Here is a 17,311-nt window from a genome sequence, read left to right on the forward strand (position 1 = left end):
CAACAAAACAGTAAAAAATACCAGGAACTAAAAATTATTGCTCTTCAGATAACGAGACTATTCAACTTAAGGAAGTTTACATGTTCTCGATTGAATATCCATTGCTTTCTTCTGAGGTGGTAGAGACCAACACCACCGTCCTTGAAGAGAGTTACAATGGCTACATTTGGAACCATTAATCCCTTCCTCTCACTGACAAGATCATTGCTCAGGTCTTGGTGTATTTTCTGTGTTACAGGGACTCTCTCCACTCTTGTAGCACAGAGGACATGAAAGCCTGTATCCTTCAACACACAGGTCTCCACAGGCGTAGACTTGTTGACAGTCCACACTCGAAGAATACCTTTCTCAGCATCTGAAAAAATAAATCTCATCACAATACAGACTTTACTTAATAATGTAGTCAAGTGAAAAGAGAAATCAGTGGAGTGGTTGAAGGGCCTGGTTGCATAATCTATTTTACAAGTAAATGAAGTTCTTGAAAAGTGAAAATCATGGGTGAGCAGAAGATCTACATTTCATTCAACAAAGACAACCAAAATATTTTGATGTGACAATGTTATGCCATCAAATCAATACCATCAGTACATCTAAAGAAAGCATCACACTTTATCACCAATTAATGAAAAAAATGTCTAAAGACTATATGTTATCTGAAAGGAGAGATGTGATGTCAGAAAATCTTGCAAAAAGCCTTGAGTGGAACACTGTATGATGCAAATGAAGTGTCATGAAAGGAAATCACACGCCAAAATAAAAGGATGCCAGAAAATGGTGTCAAAATTTGGAAACTTTAAAACATGAGTAACTGTTATTTCTTTATATAACTTCTTAAGTGTTTTTTTTTTTCTAATGAACCTTATAACAAGTATGATTCAGTGATGTGTGTGTGTGTGTGTGTGTGTGTGTGTGTGTGTGTGTGTGTGTGTGTGTGTGTGTGTGTGTGTGTGTGTGTGTGTGTGTGTGTGTTTGCAGTCACCTGCTGGTATGTGATATGTACCTCCCGTTACAAACATTCCTGGTGCATCTGGTAGCCAGGCCAGAGTGCTGATGCTGGCAGAGACAGGCAAGATGTATTTAGTGATGACCCGCATGGTGTTGATATCCACCAGCCACAGCGCTCCACCACGGTATGCCACCAGAATGTAGTCTGGGGAGCAGGTATCCCACTCCAGAGTGACTAAGTTGTGGTCATCTGTGTCTTCTCCACCATCAGGGAAGGCAGAATAGCGTGACTTCCCCAGGTCTGCAAGTACAAAACCATCGTATTGCTTCTTTCCATCAACCATGACTTTCCATGTCTTAAACAGATCCTTTTCAGAACTGAAAATTAGAATTTACTCAACCACTTCCATATGAGCACATGACCATTCATATGCTTCATCTCACAAAGATAAAAGTGTTTTCTTAAATTTTATTAAATTAATCAAAGACTAAAATATATACGTAATATATAACATTACTTTTAAAATGCACCGCACGTTTCAACATCATAATATGACTTTATAGTCTGTGGATGATAAAAATTCAACATTCAAGGAGTGTTTGTGTTTGTTTTTTCATCATCAGAAATTTACAAAAGTGAGTCAAATTTTGGTTAGATTATAAAAGCTGAAGCAGCATGCAGTAAAAGAGCTTTCCTCATTAACAAGAAACGTGCTCAGGACATCTAACAATTCAGAGATGAACATTTGCTGAAACATACTCTAAAATCTCTCAAAATATTACATAAGAATAAGAAAGAAGAAAAGCTGCAATACAATCAGCAGAATGATGAAATACATGTTATGGTACATCTTCACAGTAGACAAAATGTACAAAATAAAAAAAACAAGGCTAGAGTCAAAAGACTTTGTTTTACTTCATCACAAGCATTTTCTTGAAAGCAAGATTTATATTAGGGTAATTCAAAACCATTGGTTTCTTACATCTCAGCTTCTTCCAGAATGACTTACAACAGAGACAACAAATAAAAACTTTTGGAGAAACAGTGGGTGTATAAATTATGTTGAGCTTTGTAGTTTGTAATAAACTGCAAGGGACAGATAAGAGAGCAAGATGGATTCCTCTTCCCTGGCTCACATACTTCACATAAAACAAACTGGTCGTTATGATCATGAATGAAAGTTAATGAAAATTACCACTTTAATTACCACAGTTAATTGAGACTGTAAAATTTCAGAAAGAAAAAAAAACAATATGAGGAGATGAAATACTAAATGAGAAGGTATACAGGTTTGTAGGTAAATGGATAGATAATTAGCTGATGGATAGACAGCAAATTAATAAACTGGTAATCAAAAAGAGGCAGCATTATATTTTCAGAGCATGCTTCCAATATATTCAATATGTAAAAATAAAATTCCAATGGTGTTTCAAACAATAAAGAAAACTGTGGTTCAGTGAATTTTCAACTACAAAATACCATTACCTGAAATGGTAAAATTGCAACAAGAATTATTATTGTTGCTTGTTTCTGAGTCAAGGATTCTGGAATTCCAGTGGGAAACAGTAGCATCTGAAGCAGAAAGTTTTACTTTTTATCAAGCTCTAATATTCTTTAAATTTTTGAAAAAAAAAGATACTGTATACCACAAGGTAGATGTTATAAGAAGCATCTCTATAAGTTAAAAGAAATAAATAAAAAGAAAAAAATCACTCCTCCTACAGCATTACTAGGTAATGATTAACCCTTACATGCTTCACTGATGACTGCTTGTCATGGAGATGTTTTGGTGTAGACATTATAATGAGAACTTTGTATGCCATTAAAAAGAAGCTTGAATATTTTTCTAAAACACAACTCTCAGAATTCATCAAACATTGGAGATGGACAGAAGATGCAGCATAAGGCTGTCAACAAATTGAAGGAACAAAAAGTAAGCAATCACAATAGTAAGATATATCATATAATTGTTGTAATAAAACAGGTAATGATCTCATCCCTGAGGTGAGGCAAAGAACACAGCCAAGCTGCTATGTCAACAACAAGCACACTTGGCATGTCACTGAACATGGCCATGCTTTCATTTTCAATATTTCCTTACATCATATTATGCTTCTGCATTTCTAACCTCCTATGGCTTGACTTCATTTACGAGGGAGGTTTCATGACACTTATCCTTTTTTTCTGGCCAACTCACTTGAACCTGCAAGGGAACTCGCAACTAAATGGGCATTTTTTTATCATGTTTCCCTTGGCCAGCTTTCCTCTCTTACATATAGAAAAAAAAAAAAAAAAATATGATACAGCAGCCTTATCTTTTTGTCTATGATAAAGTTATGTAAATCTTTGTGTGTATGGGTGATGGATATTACAAAAATAAACTACAAAGGCCATATATTCATATATGACAAAGGATAATGTTTCTAGCCCATTTTTTGTAAAAAGAGTGTCTTATATGCCATTAAATAGGGTAAATATAAAAGTAATTAGATGAAATAAATGAAATATTAACTTCACTTTACCTTCGTCTCAAGAGAGATAAACAAGGAAAGCATTCTTATTTTATTTTATTTTTTTATGCTATATAGCCTATAGCACCTGTAGGTATACTTGAAGAGTATGTATGGGAAGCACTGTTAAGCTTCTACCCATTAGTGGTGCAGGCAACTTCATTTATAGTGGTACCCATATTAGGGCCCATATTACCACCTAAGCACATCTTTGGTGTAACCACCTAGATCTCATGGTGACATGTAGGTAACTTTAAACCACTTGACAAATGGCATAGTATCAAAGGCATAGTATCAACTACCTGATTCCATGCTCACCACCTTATCTACTACGCCACCGCCTCCCGTGCTGTGTCATGACTCATTTTGAGCCATAAGAGTTCTAGCACGCAAGGCACATTGTAAACAAAGGTTATATACCAAGAAATTTTTTTCACTTTCAAACAGGATATGTATTATGGTGAGTTGTACTTATCCAAACAGAACACACTGAGGTACAGTACCACGGTATATAGGATGGAGAGTGACTGCAACATCTCAGGAACATATAAGACCTTCAAGGTCCTTGACTGTTTAGAGCTATAATGTTTTAGTCAGGTGGTGGTGATGATTGTCATGAGAAGGTATGGTTGATTATAACAAGAAATACATGCACATAGATAAGACATACTAACAATTTCATATGTGCATTACATTGTTGTTATTGTTACACTTGCAGACTACATACACTATTTAAAAACAATACATATGAGAGAAGGGCTGAATATGTTATACATGCCTACCTTCTCTGTAAACTGTAATTTTTCCATCATTATGTCCCACCACAAGTCTTCCAGGAACAGAGGGATGCCAGCGGTAGGAAACAATGGCATGGGGGTAACCATAGTCCTCCCTGAAGGGAAATGGCTCGCTGTTTTCAGCATAATCCCACAGCTGAAGAGGCCCAACTTGAGTAGAGAACGACAGCAAGTCCCTGATAACAAAAGTGAAAGATGTAAACCAAAACACAAATAATAAAAAGGGCTTGTAACCATTTATTCAAATTATTTCTCCTGAAAGGTGTCAAACCTTCCTTGACTCAAAAGTAACCTTCACCTGGTTCCTGTTGCTAACATGAAACTAAATTTTCATAGTATTTTTGTCAATTTGATAATAAAAATGAATTTTCTCACATATGTACAATACAATAACAAACCTGTGGCCAGTGCACCAAGCTACCACTGTTGGTACCCTACATATGTTGATGGCATACAGCACACACTGCCTGCTCACACTCCAAACACAGACACGTTGATCTAATGCAGCACTAGGCAAGGAAATAAAAGCATCAGTATCAGTCTGTGTACATACACACTAGAATAATATACTGTGATTTTCACTTATCATTCATCATACTAATCTAAAATCAATAGCTAACTGAAAGTTCCAAGTCGAGGCTTCATTTTCTTATACATAAATGAAGCAGCCTTTACCTGGCCAAGAGGTCTTCACTGCAAGGATGCCAGTCCAGACAAGTGATGGTCTTACGGTGGTCAGCCAGGATACTGAACAGCTGCCACTCATTACTCCCTTCCTCAGCCTGACAAGTCAATGCAATCAATTAACCAGTGTTTGCAAATAAATGCATGAAACTTTCTTGAACAAGTCGCTCATGATATATTCAGCATATATTTAACAAACTTTATATACAACTCAGATTATATTTCACTTTACCTCATAGACGTATATAGCAAGTGTTGCAGCATAGGCAAAGCGACGTGAGTGTGCAGTGCATATGTTGTGGTGCCACGGCTGAGCACCGGCAGCAAGCAATGACAGCTGCTGCAACATGCCGCCTCTGTAACACCAGTCAATACAGAAAAAATTAACACGTTTTCATCTAAATATCACCATCAAGCAACTTTAGTAACATATATATGTATTTCATGATATAGTAATGGATATGACACACTAATGCACATTTCAGCTTGTCATTTTATAAGGATGCAGTCATGACAGCATTATAATTACAAAAGCATCATGATCTTAAACACAGACATACCATATAGGTATTAGAATCAGGTTATATGGAATAAAGTCTCTGAATATGAGACACCATCACAATTGTACTTTGATGGATAGAATTAATTTAATCAGGTGCATCAATAAAATACCCAGTAAAACCACTTAGTGTTTAAGTTGAGGCTACATCTACTATTAATGAACATTAACATAATATTATTACCATTCTGTAACATGTATGCAACTGGGAAAACCTACCTTATGTCCAAAGAGGAATACGGAGCTGCAGTGTGACCAACAGAAGTCCTCAGTCCCCCTGCCACCATACAATGGCTGCTTGCACTATGGATGCAGTTGGCATTGCTATGGATATTCCAAGCAGAACTATTGTCCCTGTTTGCAATAGTGAATTTGGTTACAAAATTTAATAGGATTCATAATATAAAAAAAGTCATCAAATCAAAAATGTTCTTCTTATATTTATAGTTATAAAACCATACGCAAAATGCACACAAGCAAAACACACACAAAAAATCTGAATCTATAAGCATCAACTGAAAGCAGCAGGAAACCAGAATCTCAAGAGTGGTCAGAAAGTATGGCAACATCAGCTGTAATATTAGTTTGAGTAACACTTTACTTGCATCACAATTAAAATATTTCCCCTTGGACACAGCATAAAGAACTCATACAGTAATATGGAAATTAAAAAGATAAAAGACTTCTAAAACTAGACACATCATCACCAAAGGCAGTTACCAAATAAAGATATGGACACCTTTCATGAGGAATATACAAAATTAATAGTAGTACATGCTCAAATCATCATGAAAAATAACAGAAACATAATGTAGTTGGAAAGCACTGCAAATATATTGCATAATTTAGCAACTAATTAATGTAAAATCAAACAAAATTTTGCCATGGCAGTAAATTTACCTTACATCAGTAATGATGAGATTATGAGCACTTACAATGTCTGAATGGGAGGAAGAGTTGCCAGTTCCAGTCCTGGGCCACTAAAGCCCTCACTCTGCAAGCTCTCTTCCCTACTCAAGTGAATACAACCCGAGCACTCCGAGTCAGTGGTGGACCAGGAACTCTCGCTCAATAAAACATCCTCTATTTTCTCTACATAATTGTGGATTCCGTCATATGATTTCTTTTTCCAGCGAGACATAACTCCCTGACTTTATTTCTTCATTATTTGTTCATTTTGGTAGTGCTACTGCTACTGTCTGGTGCTGAAGTAATATTGCTGTGAAATAAGAAATAAAATTCAAGATGCTAACTACAGAATTAATCAACTATGAAAAGTTATCACCATGAAACGAACTTTGTCTTTCATAGACTTGCTTGCTTATTACTATATTTAACCTTTGGTTACAATATCTGGTATCTAGATCAATTACATTTAGATTAAGAAAGTGCATATAATATTTTGATGCATATTTGATCATTTTATTGGATTTAATGTCAGGTAAATACTTCACATGCAGCTCTATACATGGTATTTCTGTAACTATAATGACAGTCATGCTATAATCCATGTGGTTGGTGTATTCGTAAGTCTTGAATATTCTTAATCAAGGTGCTATACTGAGTCACTACCTTTGAATTGCTCCCTACCACTACAACCACTCACTTGGATGGCAAAACACACCTTTCATAAAGTAATGACACAACACTATATCACCACAAAACCATGTGCCACTTGAAACAGATGTGTTCTGAAGCTGAAGATCTCACCAACTCCTTAATTCACTTATGTGACAATAATTTTTTAATAAAATGAAACATAAAGTTTCTGGTCACTACTCTCACAGTTAGTACTAAGCATAAACTTGAGGTGTGCACCCACAATATCCATAGAAAAGATCATTTATTCTTTGGAATCCTGATTAAAAAATATGAACATGAAAATGCTTATTGAAATATTTTTCCTGTACTCTTATAATATATAGATAGTACATTCAACAAATGAATTACCTACCTAAAATTAGCTTGAATTGATGGAAGGACATTTTGCTTTGAAACAATATTTGTTACATGAACTGGTTTATTCTGGTAAGCTATATTCTCCAGGAATCAAATCCTTACAAAATCCATGGTGCATATCTTCTTATTTTGAGTATTTTGATAGTTGAACTAGATTGCCAAATTCTTATATATATGAGGAGCATTATCAAATATTTCCTGACCCAGTTCCTGACTTAGAAAATGAACATTGGTACAGCTGCCACTAATGTCCAACCACACTTGAACTGACAGTGCCAGTGTTCTACAGCAACATATGATGGGGCATCCCCCTGTAAGTTACAATAATTTATTGAAAGTCTCATGCATTGCTCCTTGGTGCTCTGACTCCACTTATTTTTCTACACATTTACACACAGAAAAAAAAGTAACCTTTGTGAGTTCATTGCTGCAAATCACCACATGACATATAGAGATTTGTATCACTATGCATGTCAACCTTCAATTTCCTACAACAATCAGAACTGGATCAGGGGAAATCTTTAATAATTGCCCCTAACACACTTTCAAATTCATAATAGCTAAAGATGAGGAGCGATAAGTTCCTCAAGCAAGAGGCTTAGTTTGACTAATGTGGGAATGCCACAAACTGTTTTGACATTACAGGATTCAAGAGATTCTTCTGTGGCAGTTTCCGAATATTCTATTCGTAAGGGTCAATTCAAAACAATTTCGCATTTGTCAAAAACAAATTATTAGTGCTGCCTTCACACTGAAGAAATCAAGCTTACTGAACAATCAGGACCGTCTTTGGAAGATTTCAGGAAAACTTGGAGATCACATTATCTAACAGTGACCGCAAATAGGACTACAAAACCTTTTCGTGCACCGCAGCGCGATGGAGACACTATTTTACACTGAGCTTCAACTACTCAACAGCGAGGATGGATCTAGGCAGACTGATAGTTAGTTGCCTGGGTGACGGGAAGCAAACAAATGGCGAGCACAGGCAAAAGGACCCTCAGCTACCTGTCCCTCGTCACCACCACACCTTTGCCTTACTTGCAGACACTAATATGCTTCTTTCACCTTGCCTCACCTGCACTTCCTGGTGGGGCCTCTATCATCTGCAGCCGTGCCGTCCCTGCCTTCCCTGACGGCTGCCTGTGTTTACATTACGCCGTCGCTTAGCAACCAACCACTAGCCTCTTTTTACTGCACAAAGTGGTCTCAAGTGTCATTAGAGTAGTCATATTTCATTGTTCGTCTATACAGTAAATAGTAGTGAAGACTAGATAGCTTAAAATTATGTAAATCAGCGTCTTTTCTTTCTCCGTCATTCTAATCAGGTAAGTTTATTGATTTTCACCAGCCCAGCTCTCCCTGATTAAACTCTTCCGATGTATTACTATCCTATTTATATTTTGTGAGGTAACTTGTGTAATGGCGCATTGATTTCACTGAGTATACATGAGTTGAAACAAAAAATGGGAACACGACGAGCCATTGTGACCTTTGATCTGAAGAATTAAACAGTCATGATGATTCCCAACTCCGATTCACTGGTGGGGAATGGTTCGCCTTGGAGTGCCACCGTGCCAGTTTCCCCAAGCCCACAAGCATGACATTGTATGCTGCACAAGTACACTAAGGATCACCTGAATTAATCTCTACGAGCTCCTGAGACACAGAAGCTACATTGGCAATACTGCTTCGAATTTTATATGCCGGTATTGGGCACTTATTCATACAGAGCCGGGTAAGTAACCGCTGTTATTTCTCATTGTCCTTTAGATGTCTTGGCGAAGTTGTCTGAAAGTCTGTGCGAAGGATTATAACTCTCAAACTAAGTAACCTAGTTAATACACTATGGTATGACTGAGAAGGTTGTAAGACATTATATGGTGCCGTAAATTAATGTACTAAAAGGAAAGTTTAGCACGGTGAAGTTAACAAACATCAAAGGCAGAAAGTAGGAGAAAAAAAAAAAAAAAGGTGGAGCTGATAAGATTGTGCATGGCCTTGATAAGATTTATAAATAACATTATGATACCATACGTAAAACAGTAGTCTACATGCGTACTATGCATGTTGAGTTCATTTGTGGTGCAACACGGCGCGTGGAGGATGCAACTCTAGCAAGTAATTCAAGGGAAGTGTGTCGAAATGTACTTATGCTTTGTGTTACTTCGTCCCGGATTAGCCGGAACAGTCTCGATTTTGAAACTTTGTCCCGAATACCGGTTTGTAAATGTCCCGAATATCTTTCCTTACTAATGTAGATATAGTAAAAAAAAAAAAATATGAGAAGAGGTCAAATGACATTTCTATGAATAAAGCAGGTCCATAAAGCAAATATACTGTATTATAATGTTACATGATCTTTTCTGAATTAAAAAAAAAATGCATTTACAGTTGTATCACACATTGAAAGAAAACTCTGTTCCAAATCAATTTTACATATATTTCAGATATAGTAAAGTACATTAGAACAAAGACAATGAAAGTGACGCGGGACTCTTAATAAACAACTGAGAAACACGAGAGACACCCCCTAACACTCTCGGTACGGCAATTTTCCTTCATAGGCCTAAAGAACCACCCATGCACACCCGATCCACCTTGGCTCTCCTTAACATAACATTCTTACCGTTATACAATATATATGTACATTTGTATAATGTAAATGCGACCTCATGATATAAGATTGTCAGGGTCAGTGGCACCACCAAGGAGAACTTGAGGGGGCCTTGAGCCCTCCAATAGTTATCTAACATCAATACTTCACTTTTATGACATTTTGTTAAAGCCCTCCACGTGTTGTCCTAGCCACTACCTCAGCTTCTCCATTGAAAATTTCATGGCGGCGCCTCTGGTCACGGTTTCAGTATAGAAAATGATAATTAATTCTAGAAGGCTATATACTTTCTCCACGTAATGATAATTTTTTCCTTCATCCTTCATTATTTCTTTAGCCCTTGAGTCCTTATGGGAGCAAGGGAGTGTCCCTCACACAAACTGGACAGCCGCGTGTCCTTTTAGTACGGAGCCGCTCCAACTCGTATAAGGAGAAGATGGCAGAGATTAGATGAGAGGAAGGGTCGTAGATGAGAGAGGTGGGAGACTCAGAACCACGGGAGGCCTAAAGAACTGTGTGTATTTAGCTAAAGTTGTATATTACAGGATTCGAGCGGGACTCATAGTGACCTGTCTCCATATCTTCGAGTACTGTTATCCAACTTTTCCTTAAATTTATTCACACTTTCTGTTGCTACAATCTCTTCACTTAATCCGTTCCAGATGTCCACCGTCTTATGTGGAAAACATAACCTTTTAATGTTCAGCAAACGTGTGTGTGTGTGTGTTTCACTGTTTGATCTGCTGCAGTCTCTGACGAGACAGCCAGACGTTACCTTACGGAACGAGCTCAGAGCTCATTATTTCCGATCTTCGGATAGGCCTGAGACCAGGCACACACCACACACCGGGACAACAAGGTCACAACTCCTCGATTTACATCCCGTACCTACTCACTGCTAGGTCAACAGGGGCTACACGTGAAAGGAGACACACCCAAATATCTCCACCCGGCCGGGGAATTGAACCCCGGTCCTCTGGCTTGTGTGTGTGTGTGTGTGTGTGTGTGTGTGTGTGTGTGTGTGTGTGTGTGTGTGTTTGAGTAATTGATAAAAAATAATAAACGGTTTATTGACATTGCATTAAATATATTCTTGATCTTTTCCTAACCTCCAACCCTTCTGCTTACTCTGTTAAACTTTCCTCTCCGTTGGGCTCCTCCGACCACAATCTAATTTCCGTTACCTGTTCTATCACTCCAGTGCAGCCTCAGGACCCGCCTAAGCGGAGGTGCTTCTGGCATTTTAACTCTGCTAAGTGGGAGGAACTAAGGCAGTACTATTCTGATTTCCCTTGGGATGATTATTGTTTTCATGTCAGAGATCCTTCTCTTTGTGCCGAGCGCATAACAGAGGTGATTATCTCTGGCATGGAGCTATACATTCCTCATACTTTCTCTAACCCTAAAGCTAAAAAGCCTTGGTTTAACTCTGCTTGTTCTCGTGCTGTCAATGATAGAGGCGGCTCACAAACGGTTCCGTAGCCATCCAACTGCTGAAACTCATGCCCTATATATTTCTGCCCGTAATCATGCCAAATCTATTCTCCAACTTACTAAAAACTCTTTCATCAATAGAAAATGTCAAAGTCTTTCCAATTCTAACTCCTCTCGAGATTTCTGGCATCTAGCCAATAATATCTCTAACAACTTTACTTCTTCGTCTTTCCCTCCTTTACTTCATCCAGATGGCTCTACAGCTGTCTCTTCTTTTCTAAAGCTGAACTCTTCGCTCAAACCTTTGCTACCAACTCAACTTTGGATGATTCTGGGCATATTCCTCCTACTCCTCCACCCTCTGACTACTTCATCCCTAAAATTAAAATTCTTTATAAAGACGTTTTCCTGGCCCTCTCTGGCCTTGATTCTCGGAAGGCTTACGGTCCGGATGGAGTCCCTCCTGTTGTTCTCAAAACTGTGCTTCCGAACTCGCTCACTGCCTGGTCAAACTCTTTCATCTGTGTCTCTCTACTTCTATTTATCCTTCTTGCTGGAAGTTTGCTCACATTCAACCTGTCCCTAAAAAGGTGACCACTCCAATCCTTCTAACTACCGCCCTATAGCTTTGATTTCCTGCCTTTCTAAAGCCTTTGAGTCTATCCTTAATAGGAAGATAATGAGGCATCTATCAGCTCACAACCTTCTCTCTGATTGCCAGTATGGTTTCCGTAAAGGCAGATCTACTGGTGATCTTCTTACTTTCCTAACTGAATCTTGGTCATCCTCTTTTAGGGACTTCGGTGAAACCTTTGCTGTCGGCCTTGACATATCGAAAGCCTTCGATAGAGTCTGGCACAAATCTTTAATTTCTAAACTACCCTCCTACGGATTCTATCCTTCTCTCTGTACCTTCATCTCCAGTTTCCTTTCCGATCGTTCTATTGCTGCTGTAGTAGACGGTCACTGTTCTTCCCTAAAACTATCAACAGTGGTGTTCCACAGGGTTCTGTCCTATCACCCACTCTCTTTCTATTATTCATCAATGATCTCCTAAATCTGACTCAATGCCCTATCCACTCCTATGCTGATGATACCACCTGCATTATTCAACAGCGTTCAACAGACGCCCAACCCAACAACAATTAAATGACTCAAGGCGAGATGCTATAGGACGCCTAACTTCTGATCTTTCACTTGTTTCTGATTGGGGCAGAGAAAACCTGGTTTTGTTCAATGCCTCAAAAACTCAATTTCTACAACTATCTACTCGACATAACCTTCCAGACAACTATCCTCTCTTCTTCAATAACACTCAACTTCCCTCTCCTCTACATTAAACACACTCGGTCTATCCTTCACTAAAAATCTAAACTGGAAATTTCACATCTCTACTCTTGCTAAATCAGCTTCCAAGAAGTTAGGTGTCCTGTGGCGTCTTCGTCCATTTTCTCTCCCTCCCAGCTGCTTGCTCTGTACAGGGCCTTATCCGCCCGTGTATGGAGTATGGCTCTCATGTCTGGGGGATCCACACACAGCTTTACTAAACAAGGTGGAATCTAAAGCTTTTCGTCTTATCAACTCTTCTCCTCTAACTGACTGTCTTGATTCTTTAAGTCACCGCCGCAATGTTGCATCTTTATCTGTCTTCTACCGCTGTTTTCATGCTGTCTGCTCTTCTGAACTTGCTAACTGCATGCCTTCCCCTCCTGCGGCCTCGCTGCACAAGACTCTCTACTTCTTCTCATCCCTATTCTGTCCATCTTCCTAATGCAAGAGTTAACCAGTATCTTCACTCCTTCATTCCCTACACTGGTAAACTCTGGAACTCTCTACCTGTGTCTGTATTTCCACCTGCCTATGACTTAAACTCTTTCAAAAGAGGAGTGTCAAGACACCTCTTACGTTAACTGGACCCTCCTTTTAGATTTTTTTGTTTTTTCTCTTTCTCCTACTTTCCTCTTAACAGGGCCTGGCAACCAGCGGGATTTTTTTTTTCCAACACTTTGTTTTCCCTTGGCCAGTGCCCTTGTAATGTAAAAAAAAAAAATATATATACTGAACATTTACATAGAGGACAGGGTGAGGCTTAATATTGAACACTATACTAATGGTTTATGGTTAGCACCATGGTATAGGGATAGCACTGAGGTGGTATCAGTCTGTGCGTGGTGCCTTAAAAGGCATTCATTTTCTTGTTGTGGTGTTTTGTGGCACGGACCGGGTGAGGCACGTCTGGATGGACCAAGTGGCGCAGGGGTGGGTGATGCAACAAGCCCCTCCTGAGTTTCTCCAGGCCCTCTCGGTGTTTGGTAGACAGCTTGGACAGACTCAAGGGAGTGGTAATAGTTGGTATAGGCAGGGCAGAGAATGACTCTGCACGCCCTCTTTTGTACATTCTCTAGCTGCTGTTGAATGGAGTTAAGAAAGGAAGACCACGCTGGGGAGGCATACATGAATTTGAGGAGGAAGATGGTGAGGTAGCTACATCCCCCTCAACTCGTATGCCGACGTCACGTCCCCAAGTACTTGAGCCTGTACAGCATGTACAGACGCCAGAACTTGACTCTTCTCCAATTCTGCTCATATAATTTCTCAGTAGCCATACCTGGTAGCCCCACACCAGATAAAGACTTCAGTTTTGCTTTGATTGGTTCAAGCATCTCAAAAACAAAGCCTTTAGGCTCCACCTACTTAATCTTCCCGTCCTGGTGCCCTGTCCCTCCCATGATCAGAGCGTCACTACGTACGTTATCTCCCTCTCTACCACTCTTAATAATAATAATAATAATAATATACGGTTTATTACTTTGGCAATGTAAAAAATTACATTGAAAAAGTACAGGGGGGGGGGGACACTAAGACAATGAACTGAAATGCTTAACCTAACTATGGATATAACTTAACCTAGAATTCACTTATTAATTTACTTATTTACTTAAGGCTCGCACAATAGTGGGCACCGCGCTAAGTCGATACCGATCAGTGCGCGGTGCTCTTAAGGGCGCCAAGCGATTCTGGTGTCGGGTGGCGCGAGCAGGGGGAGGCATGTCGGGGGGTAGCAGGTGGCGGAGACGTGGATGACGCAGCAGTCCTGTGTGTGTGTGTGTGTGTGTCGCCTGCTGGTCACCCAGCCAGGCTTCCCCATGACGGAAAGAGCCCAGAGCTCATATAGGCCGTTCTTCGTTTAGGACTGAGACAACACACACCGGAAAAGCGAGATCATAACCCGTTGAATTACATCCCATACCTACTTGCTGCTATAGGTAAACAAGGGCTACACATTAAGAGGCTCGCCTATATGCCTCGCCGCGCCCGGGATTCTCGACTGTCAGCCGAGTGTGCTAATTATACCAAGGTAAAGAGATTTTGAAGTGTACTACACTACGCAGTGTATGTGTGCTTGGATTAGAGTACTTTTATGTACCTGAGTGATTACAGGATGAGATCACGAAACCATGTACAAGTACGAATCCTCTATTATAATGAACTCGATTCTAAGAGCAAGTACTTCGGAACTGCAATCAAATCTATATCCAAGTAGCCTACTTCTTACTAATTTAACTTCTTTGTTTATCAGCTCAGTGTGTGTGTGCGTGTGTGTGTGTATTTACCTAGTTGTATTTACCTAGTTGTAGTTTTACAGGGCCTGGAATTTATGCTCGTGTGGCCCCGTCTCCATATCTACACTTATCCAATTTGTCTTTAAAACTATGCACACTCGTTGCTGACACTACTTCTTCACTCAAACTGTTCCACGTCTCAACACATCTATGTGGGAAACTATATTTTTTAACATCTCTCAGACATCTTCCCTTTCTCAGCTTTTTACTATGCGATCTTGTGCTTCGAATGTGTGTGTGTGTGTGTGTGTGTGTGTGTGTGTGTGTGTGTGTGTGTGTAATTCACTGTTTGATCTGCTGCAGTCTCTGACGAGACAGCCAGACGTTACCCTACGGAACGAGCTCAAAGCTCATTGTTTCCGATCTTCGGATAGGCCTGAGACCAGGCACACACCACACACCGGGACAACAAGGTCACAACTCCTCGATTTACATCCCGTACCTACTCACTGCTAGGTGAACAGGGGCTACACGTCAAAGGAGACACACCCAAATATCTCCACCCGGCCGGGGAATCGAACCCCGGTCATGTGTGTGTGTGTGTGTGTGTGTGTGTGTGTGTGGTAGGTGAGTGGGTGGGTGTGCACCGCACACAATGTGTACTCCGTAAAACACACGCTTAAGATGGGGGGAAGAGGGGCACCTGAGGACCTCCAACCATCCCCCAGCCCACCGCGTGACAAGTCGTGTCCATGGTCACGAGGTGGGCTTATCACGCAGTGCACTGAGTCGGGAGGTGAGAAAAGATAAAGGAGAAAGGGACAGATATGATAGCTTTCATGACAAGGGCGGGTGTGACACGTTGGTGTACGAATATGACGGAATGACTGCGTGCTAATTACTGGCTGTCAGTGATGGCTATGACACATTCAACGAAAAGGAAGGAAGTGTTCAGAGGAAGGAGGGAAGGATATGAAGACTACAACAAGAAGGTAAGAGCTAATTAATAGCATCCCGGGGTGATTGATAATTCACAACCCCGTCCAGAACATGTGTGTGCGTATATGTGTGTGTGTGTGTGTGTGTGTGTGTGTGTGTGTGTGTGTGTGTGTGTGTGTGTGTATTCTTTTTTTTTTCTAGTCTAACCTTTCTTTTGCCTGACACAATACGTTATTTCATCAAATAACAAAAATAAATAGTTTACTTTCATAACCATCTTCAATAAAATAACACTCCCACAAACTCTCTCTCTCTCTCTCTCTCTCTCTCTCTCTCTCTCTCTCTCAGGGTCATGCATCTATTCGCGACTCTGGTGGTAGTGGTGGCGTCGGCAGCAGTATCGGCAAGCGAGCAGTACCGAGTGCTTATTGTGACCCCCGTGGCGAGCCGCAGTCAGTACCACCTCTGCGCTGCCATCGCCGAGGGTCTTGGGGAGGCCGGTCATGAGGTTACTTTTGTTTCCTCCTTCAAATTAAAGCACACCTCTAAGTATGTGGGCATGATTAATAACGCAGCTTGATATTTAGTAGTAAATATTAGCTGAGGTGCTTACATCACTAAAAATAGAGCACTCTTACTTATACTGTCAGGAAAAAGTTTGCGAGTCTCAGGAGTTAGTAAGTTCGATGTATCAAAGGCATAAAAATCAAAAGTGACACATAAAGAAAATTAAACATACTTGCCATTAACATTTCCACCATTAATGCAGGAAGGTGATTTTGCAAGATCATGGTTAGGTCCTTCCTTACCTCGCACAGAAAGTAATGTTAGTAATGATTAGCTATTTGGCATGATTACCAATTTAGTGTGTTAAAATCTCTCTCTCTCTCTCTCTCTCTCTCTCTCTCTCTGAAAGAAAAACATACACTAACGAGTATTGAAACTAGAAAATGTCCTGCTTTCCAGGTTTTAAATTATTTACCAACTGGCTACTGTTTCGTTTACAGATATGGCGTACAACACGTGCATTCTGGAGGCGACAACAGTATGATGGAAGAAATGAATTTGTTTGATATACACGAAAATCCAAACATCATGTTTTCTACATTCACGCAAGTATACAAGAATATAGGACATAACATGTGGGCCAATGACGAAATAAAACAACTTTGGCATGAAAGGAACAAGTTTCACGCAATTATCACCATTAGCTACGCTAACGAGGTGATTTCACCTTTCCTGCTGGATTATCAAGGAGTGTTTGTAACTTTGTGCACACCCGGTATTGAGCTTCGAACTATTT

General features: G+C 39.8%; 2 protein-coding genes across 7 annotated transcripts in view; one reads left to right on the forward strand and one right to left on the reverse strand.

Annotated features, from left to right (window-relative positions):
• The window catches only part of LOC123506104 (WD repeat-containing protein 17-like), a 51,153-nt gene extending 42,527 nt beyond the window's left edge, over positions 1–8,626 (reverse strand). The window contains exons 1-9 of one of the 3 annotated variants that reach the window (XM_045257974.1): positions 8,534–8,621; positions 6,432–6,715; positions 5,716–5,820; positions 5,170–5,293; positions 4,929–5,035; positions 4,652–4,762; positions 4,239–4,429; positions 1,001–1,246; positions 81–355 (exon numbers count right to left, since the gene is read on the reverse strand). In XM_045257974.1, coding sequence (XP_045113909.1) covers positions 81–355; positions 1,001–1,246; positions 4,239–4,429; positions 4,652–4,762; positions 4,929–5,035; positions 5,170–5,293; positions 5,716–5,820; positions 6,432–6,637 — 1,365 coding nt within the window. In that variant the 5' untranslated portion in view covers positions 6,638–6,715; positions 8,534–8,621. Of the gene's footprint in view, positions 1–80; positions 356–1,000; positions 1,247–4,238; positions 4,430–4,651; positions 4,763–4,928; positions 5,036–5,169; positions 5,294–5,715; positions 5,851–6,431; positions 6,716–8,533 lie in introns of all 3 variants that reach the window. The other 2 variants (XM_045257973.1, XM_045257975.1) reach the window with 2 other exon arrangements.
• A 359-nt stretch (positions 8,627–8,985) lies between these two features.
• The window catches only part of LOC123506105 (UDP-glucosyltransferase 2-like), a 17,181-nt gene continuing 8,855 nt past the window's right edge, over positions 8,986–17,311 (forward strand). For 2 of the 4 annotated variants that reach the window (XR_006675345.1, XM_045257976.1), the window contains exons 1-3: positions 8,986–9,193; positions 16,357–16,557; positions 17,016–17,311. The exon at positions 17,016–17,311 is cut by the window's right edge and continues 323 nt beyond it. Coding sequence is in view for 2 of the 4 variants with exons in the window: in XM_045257976.1 (XP_045113911.1) it covers positions 9,159–9,193; positions 16,357–16,557; positions 17,016–17,311 (532 nt within the window). In the remaining 2 variants the exon portion in view is untranslated. Of the gene's footprint in view, positions 9,194–15,676; positions 16,062–16,356; positions 16,558–17,015 lie in introns of those variants that run through there. The other 2 variants (XM_045257977.1, XR_006675346.1) reach the window with 2 other exon arrangements.

This window comes from Portunus trituberculatus, chromosome 19 (genome assembly GCF_017591435.1).
Source record: "Portunus trituberculatus isolate SZX2019 chromosome 19, ASM1759143v1, whole genome shotgun sequence".
Taxonomy (NCBI): domain Eukaryota; kingdom Metazoa; phylum Arthropoda; class Malacostraca; order Decapoda; family Portunidae; genus Portunus; species Portunus trituberculatus.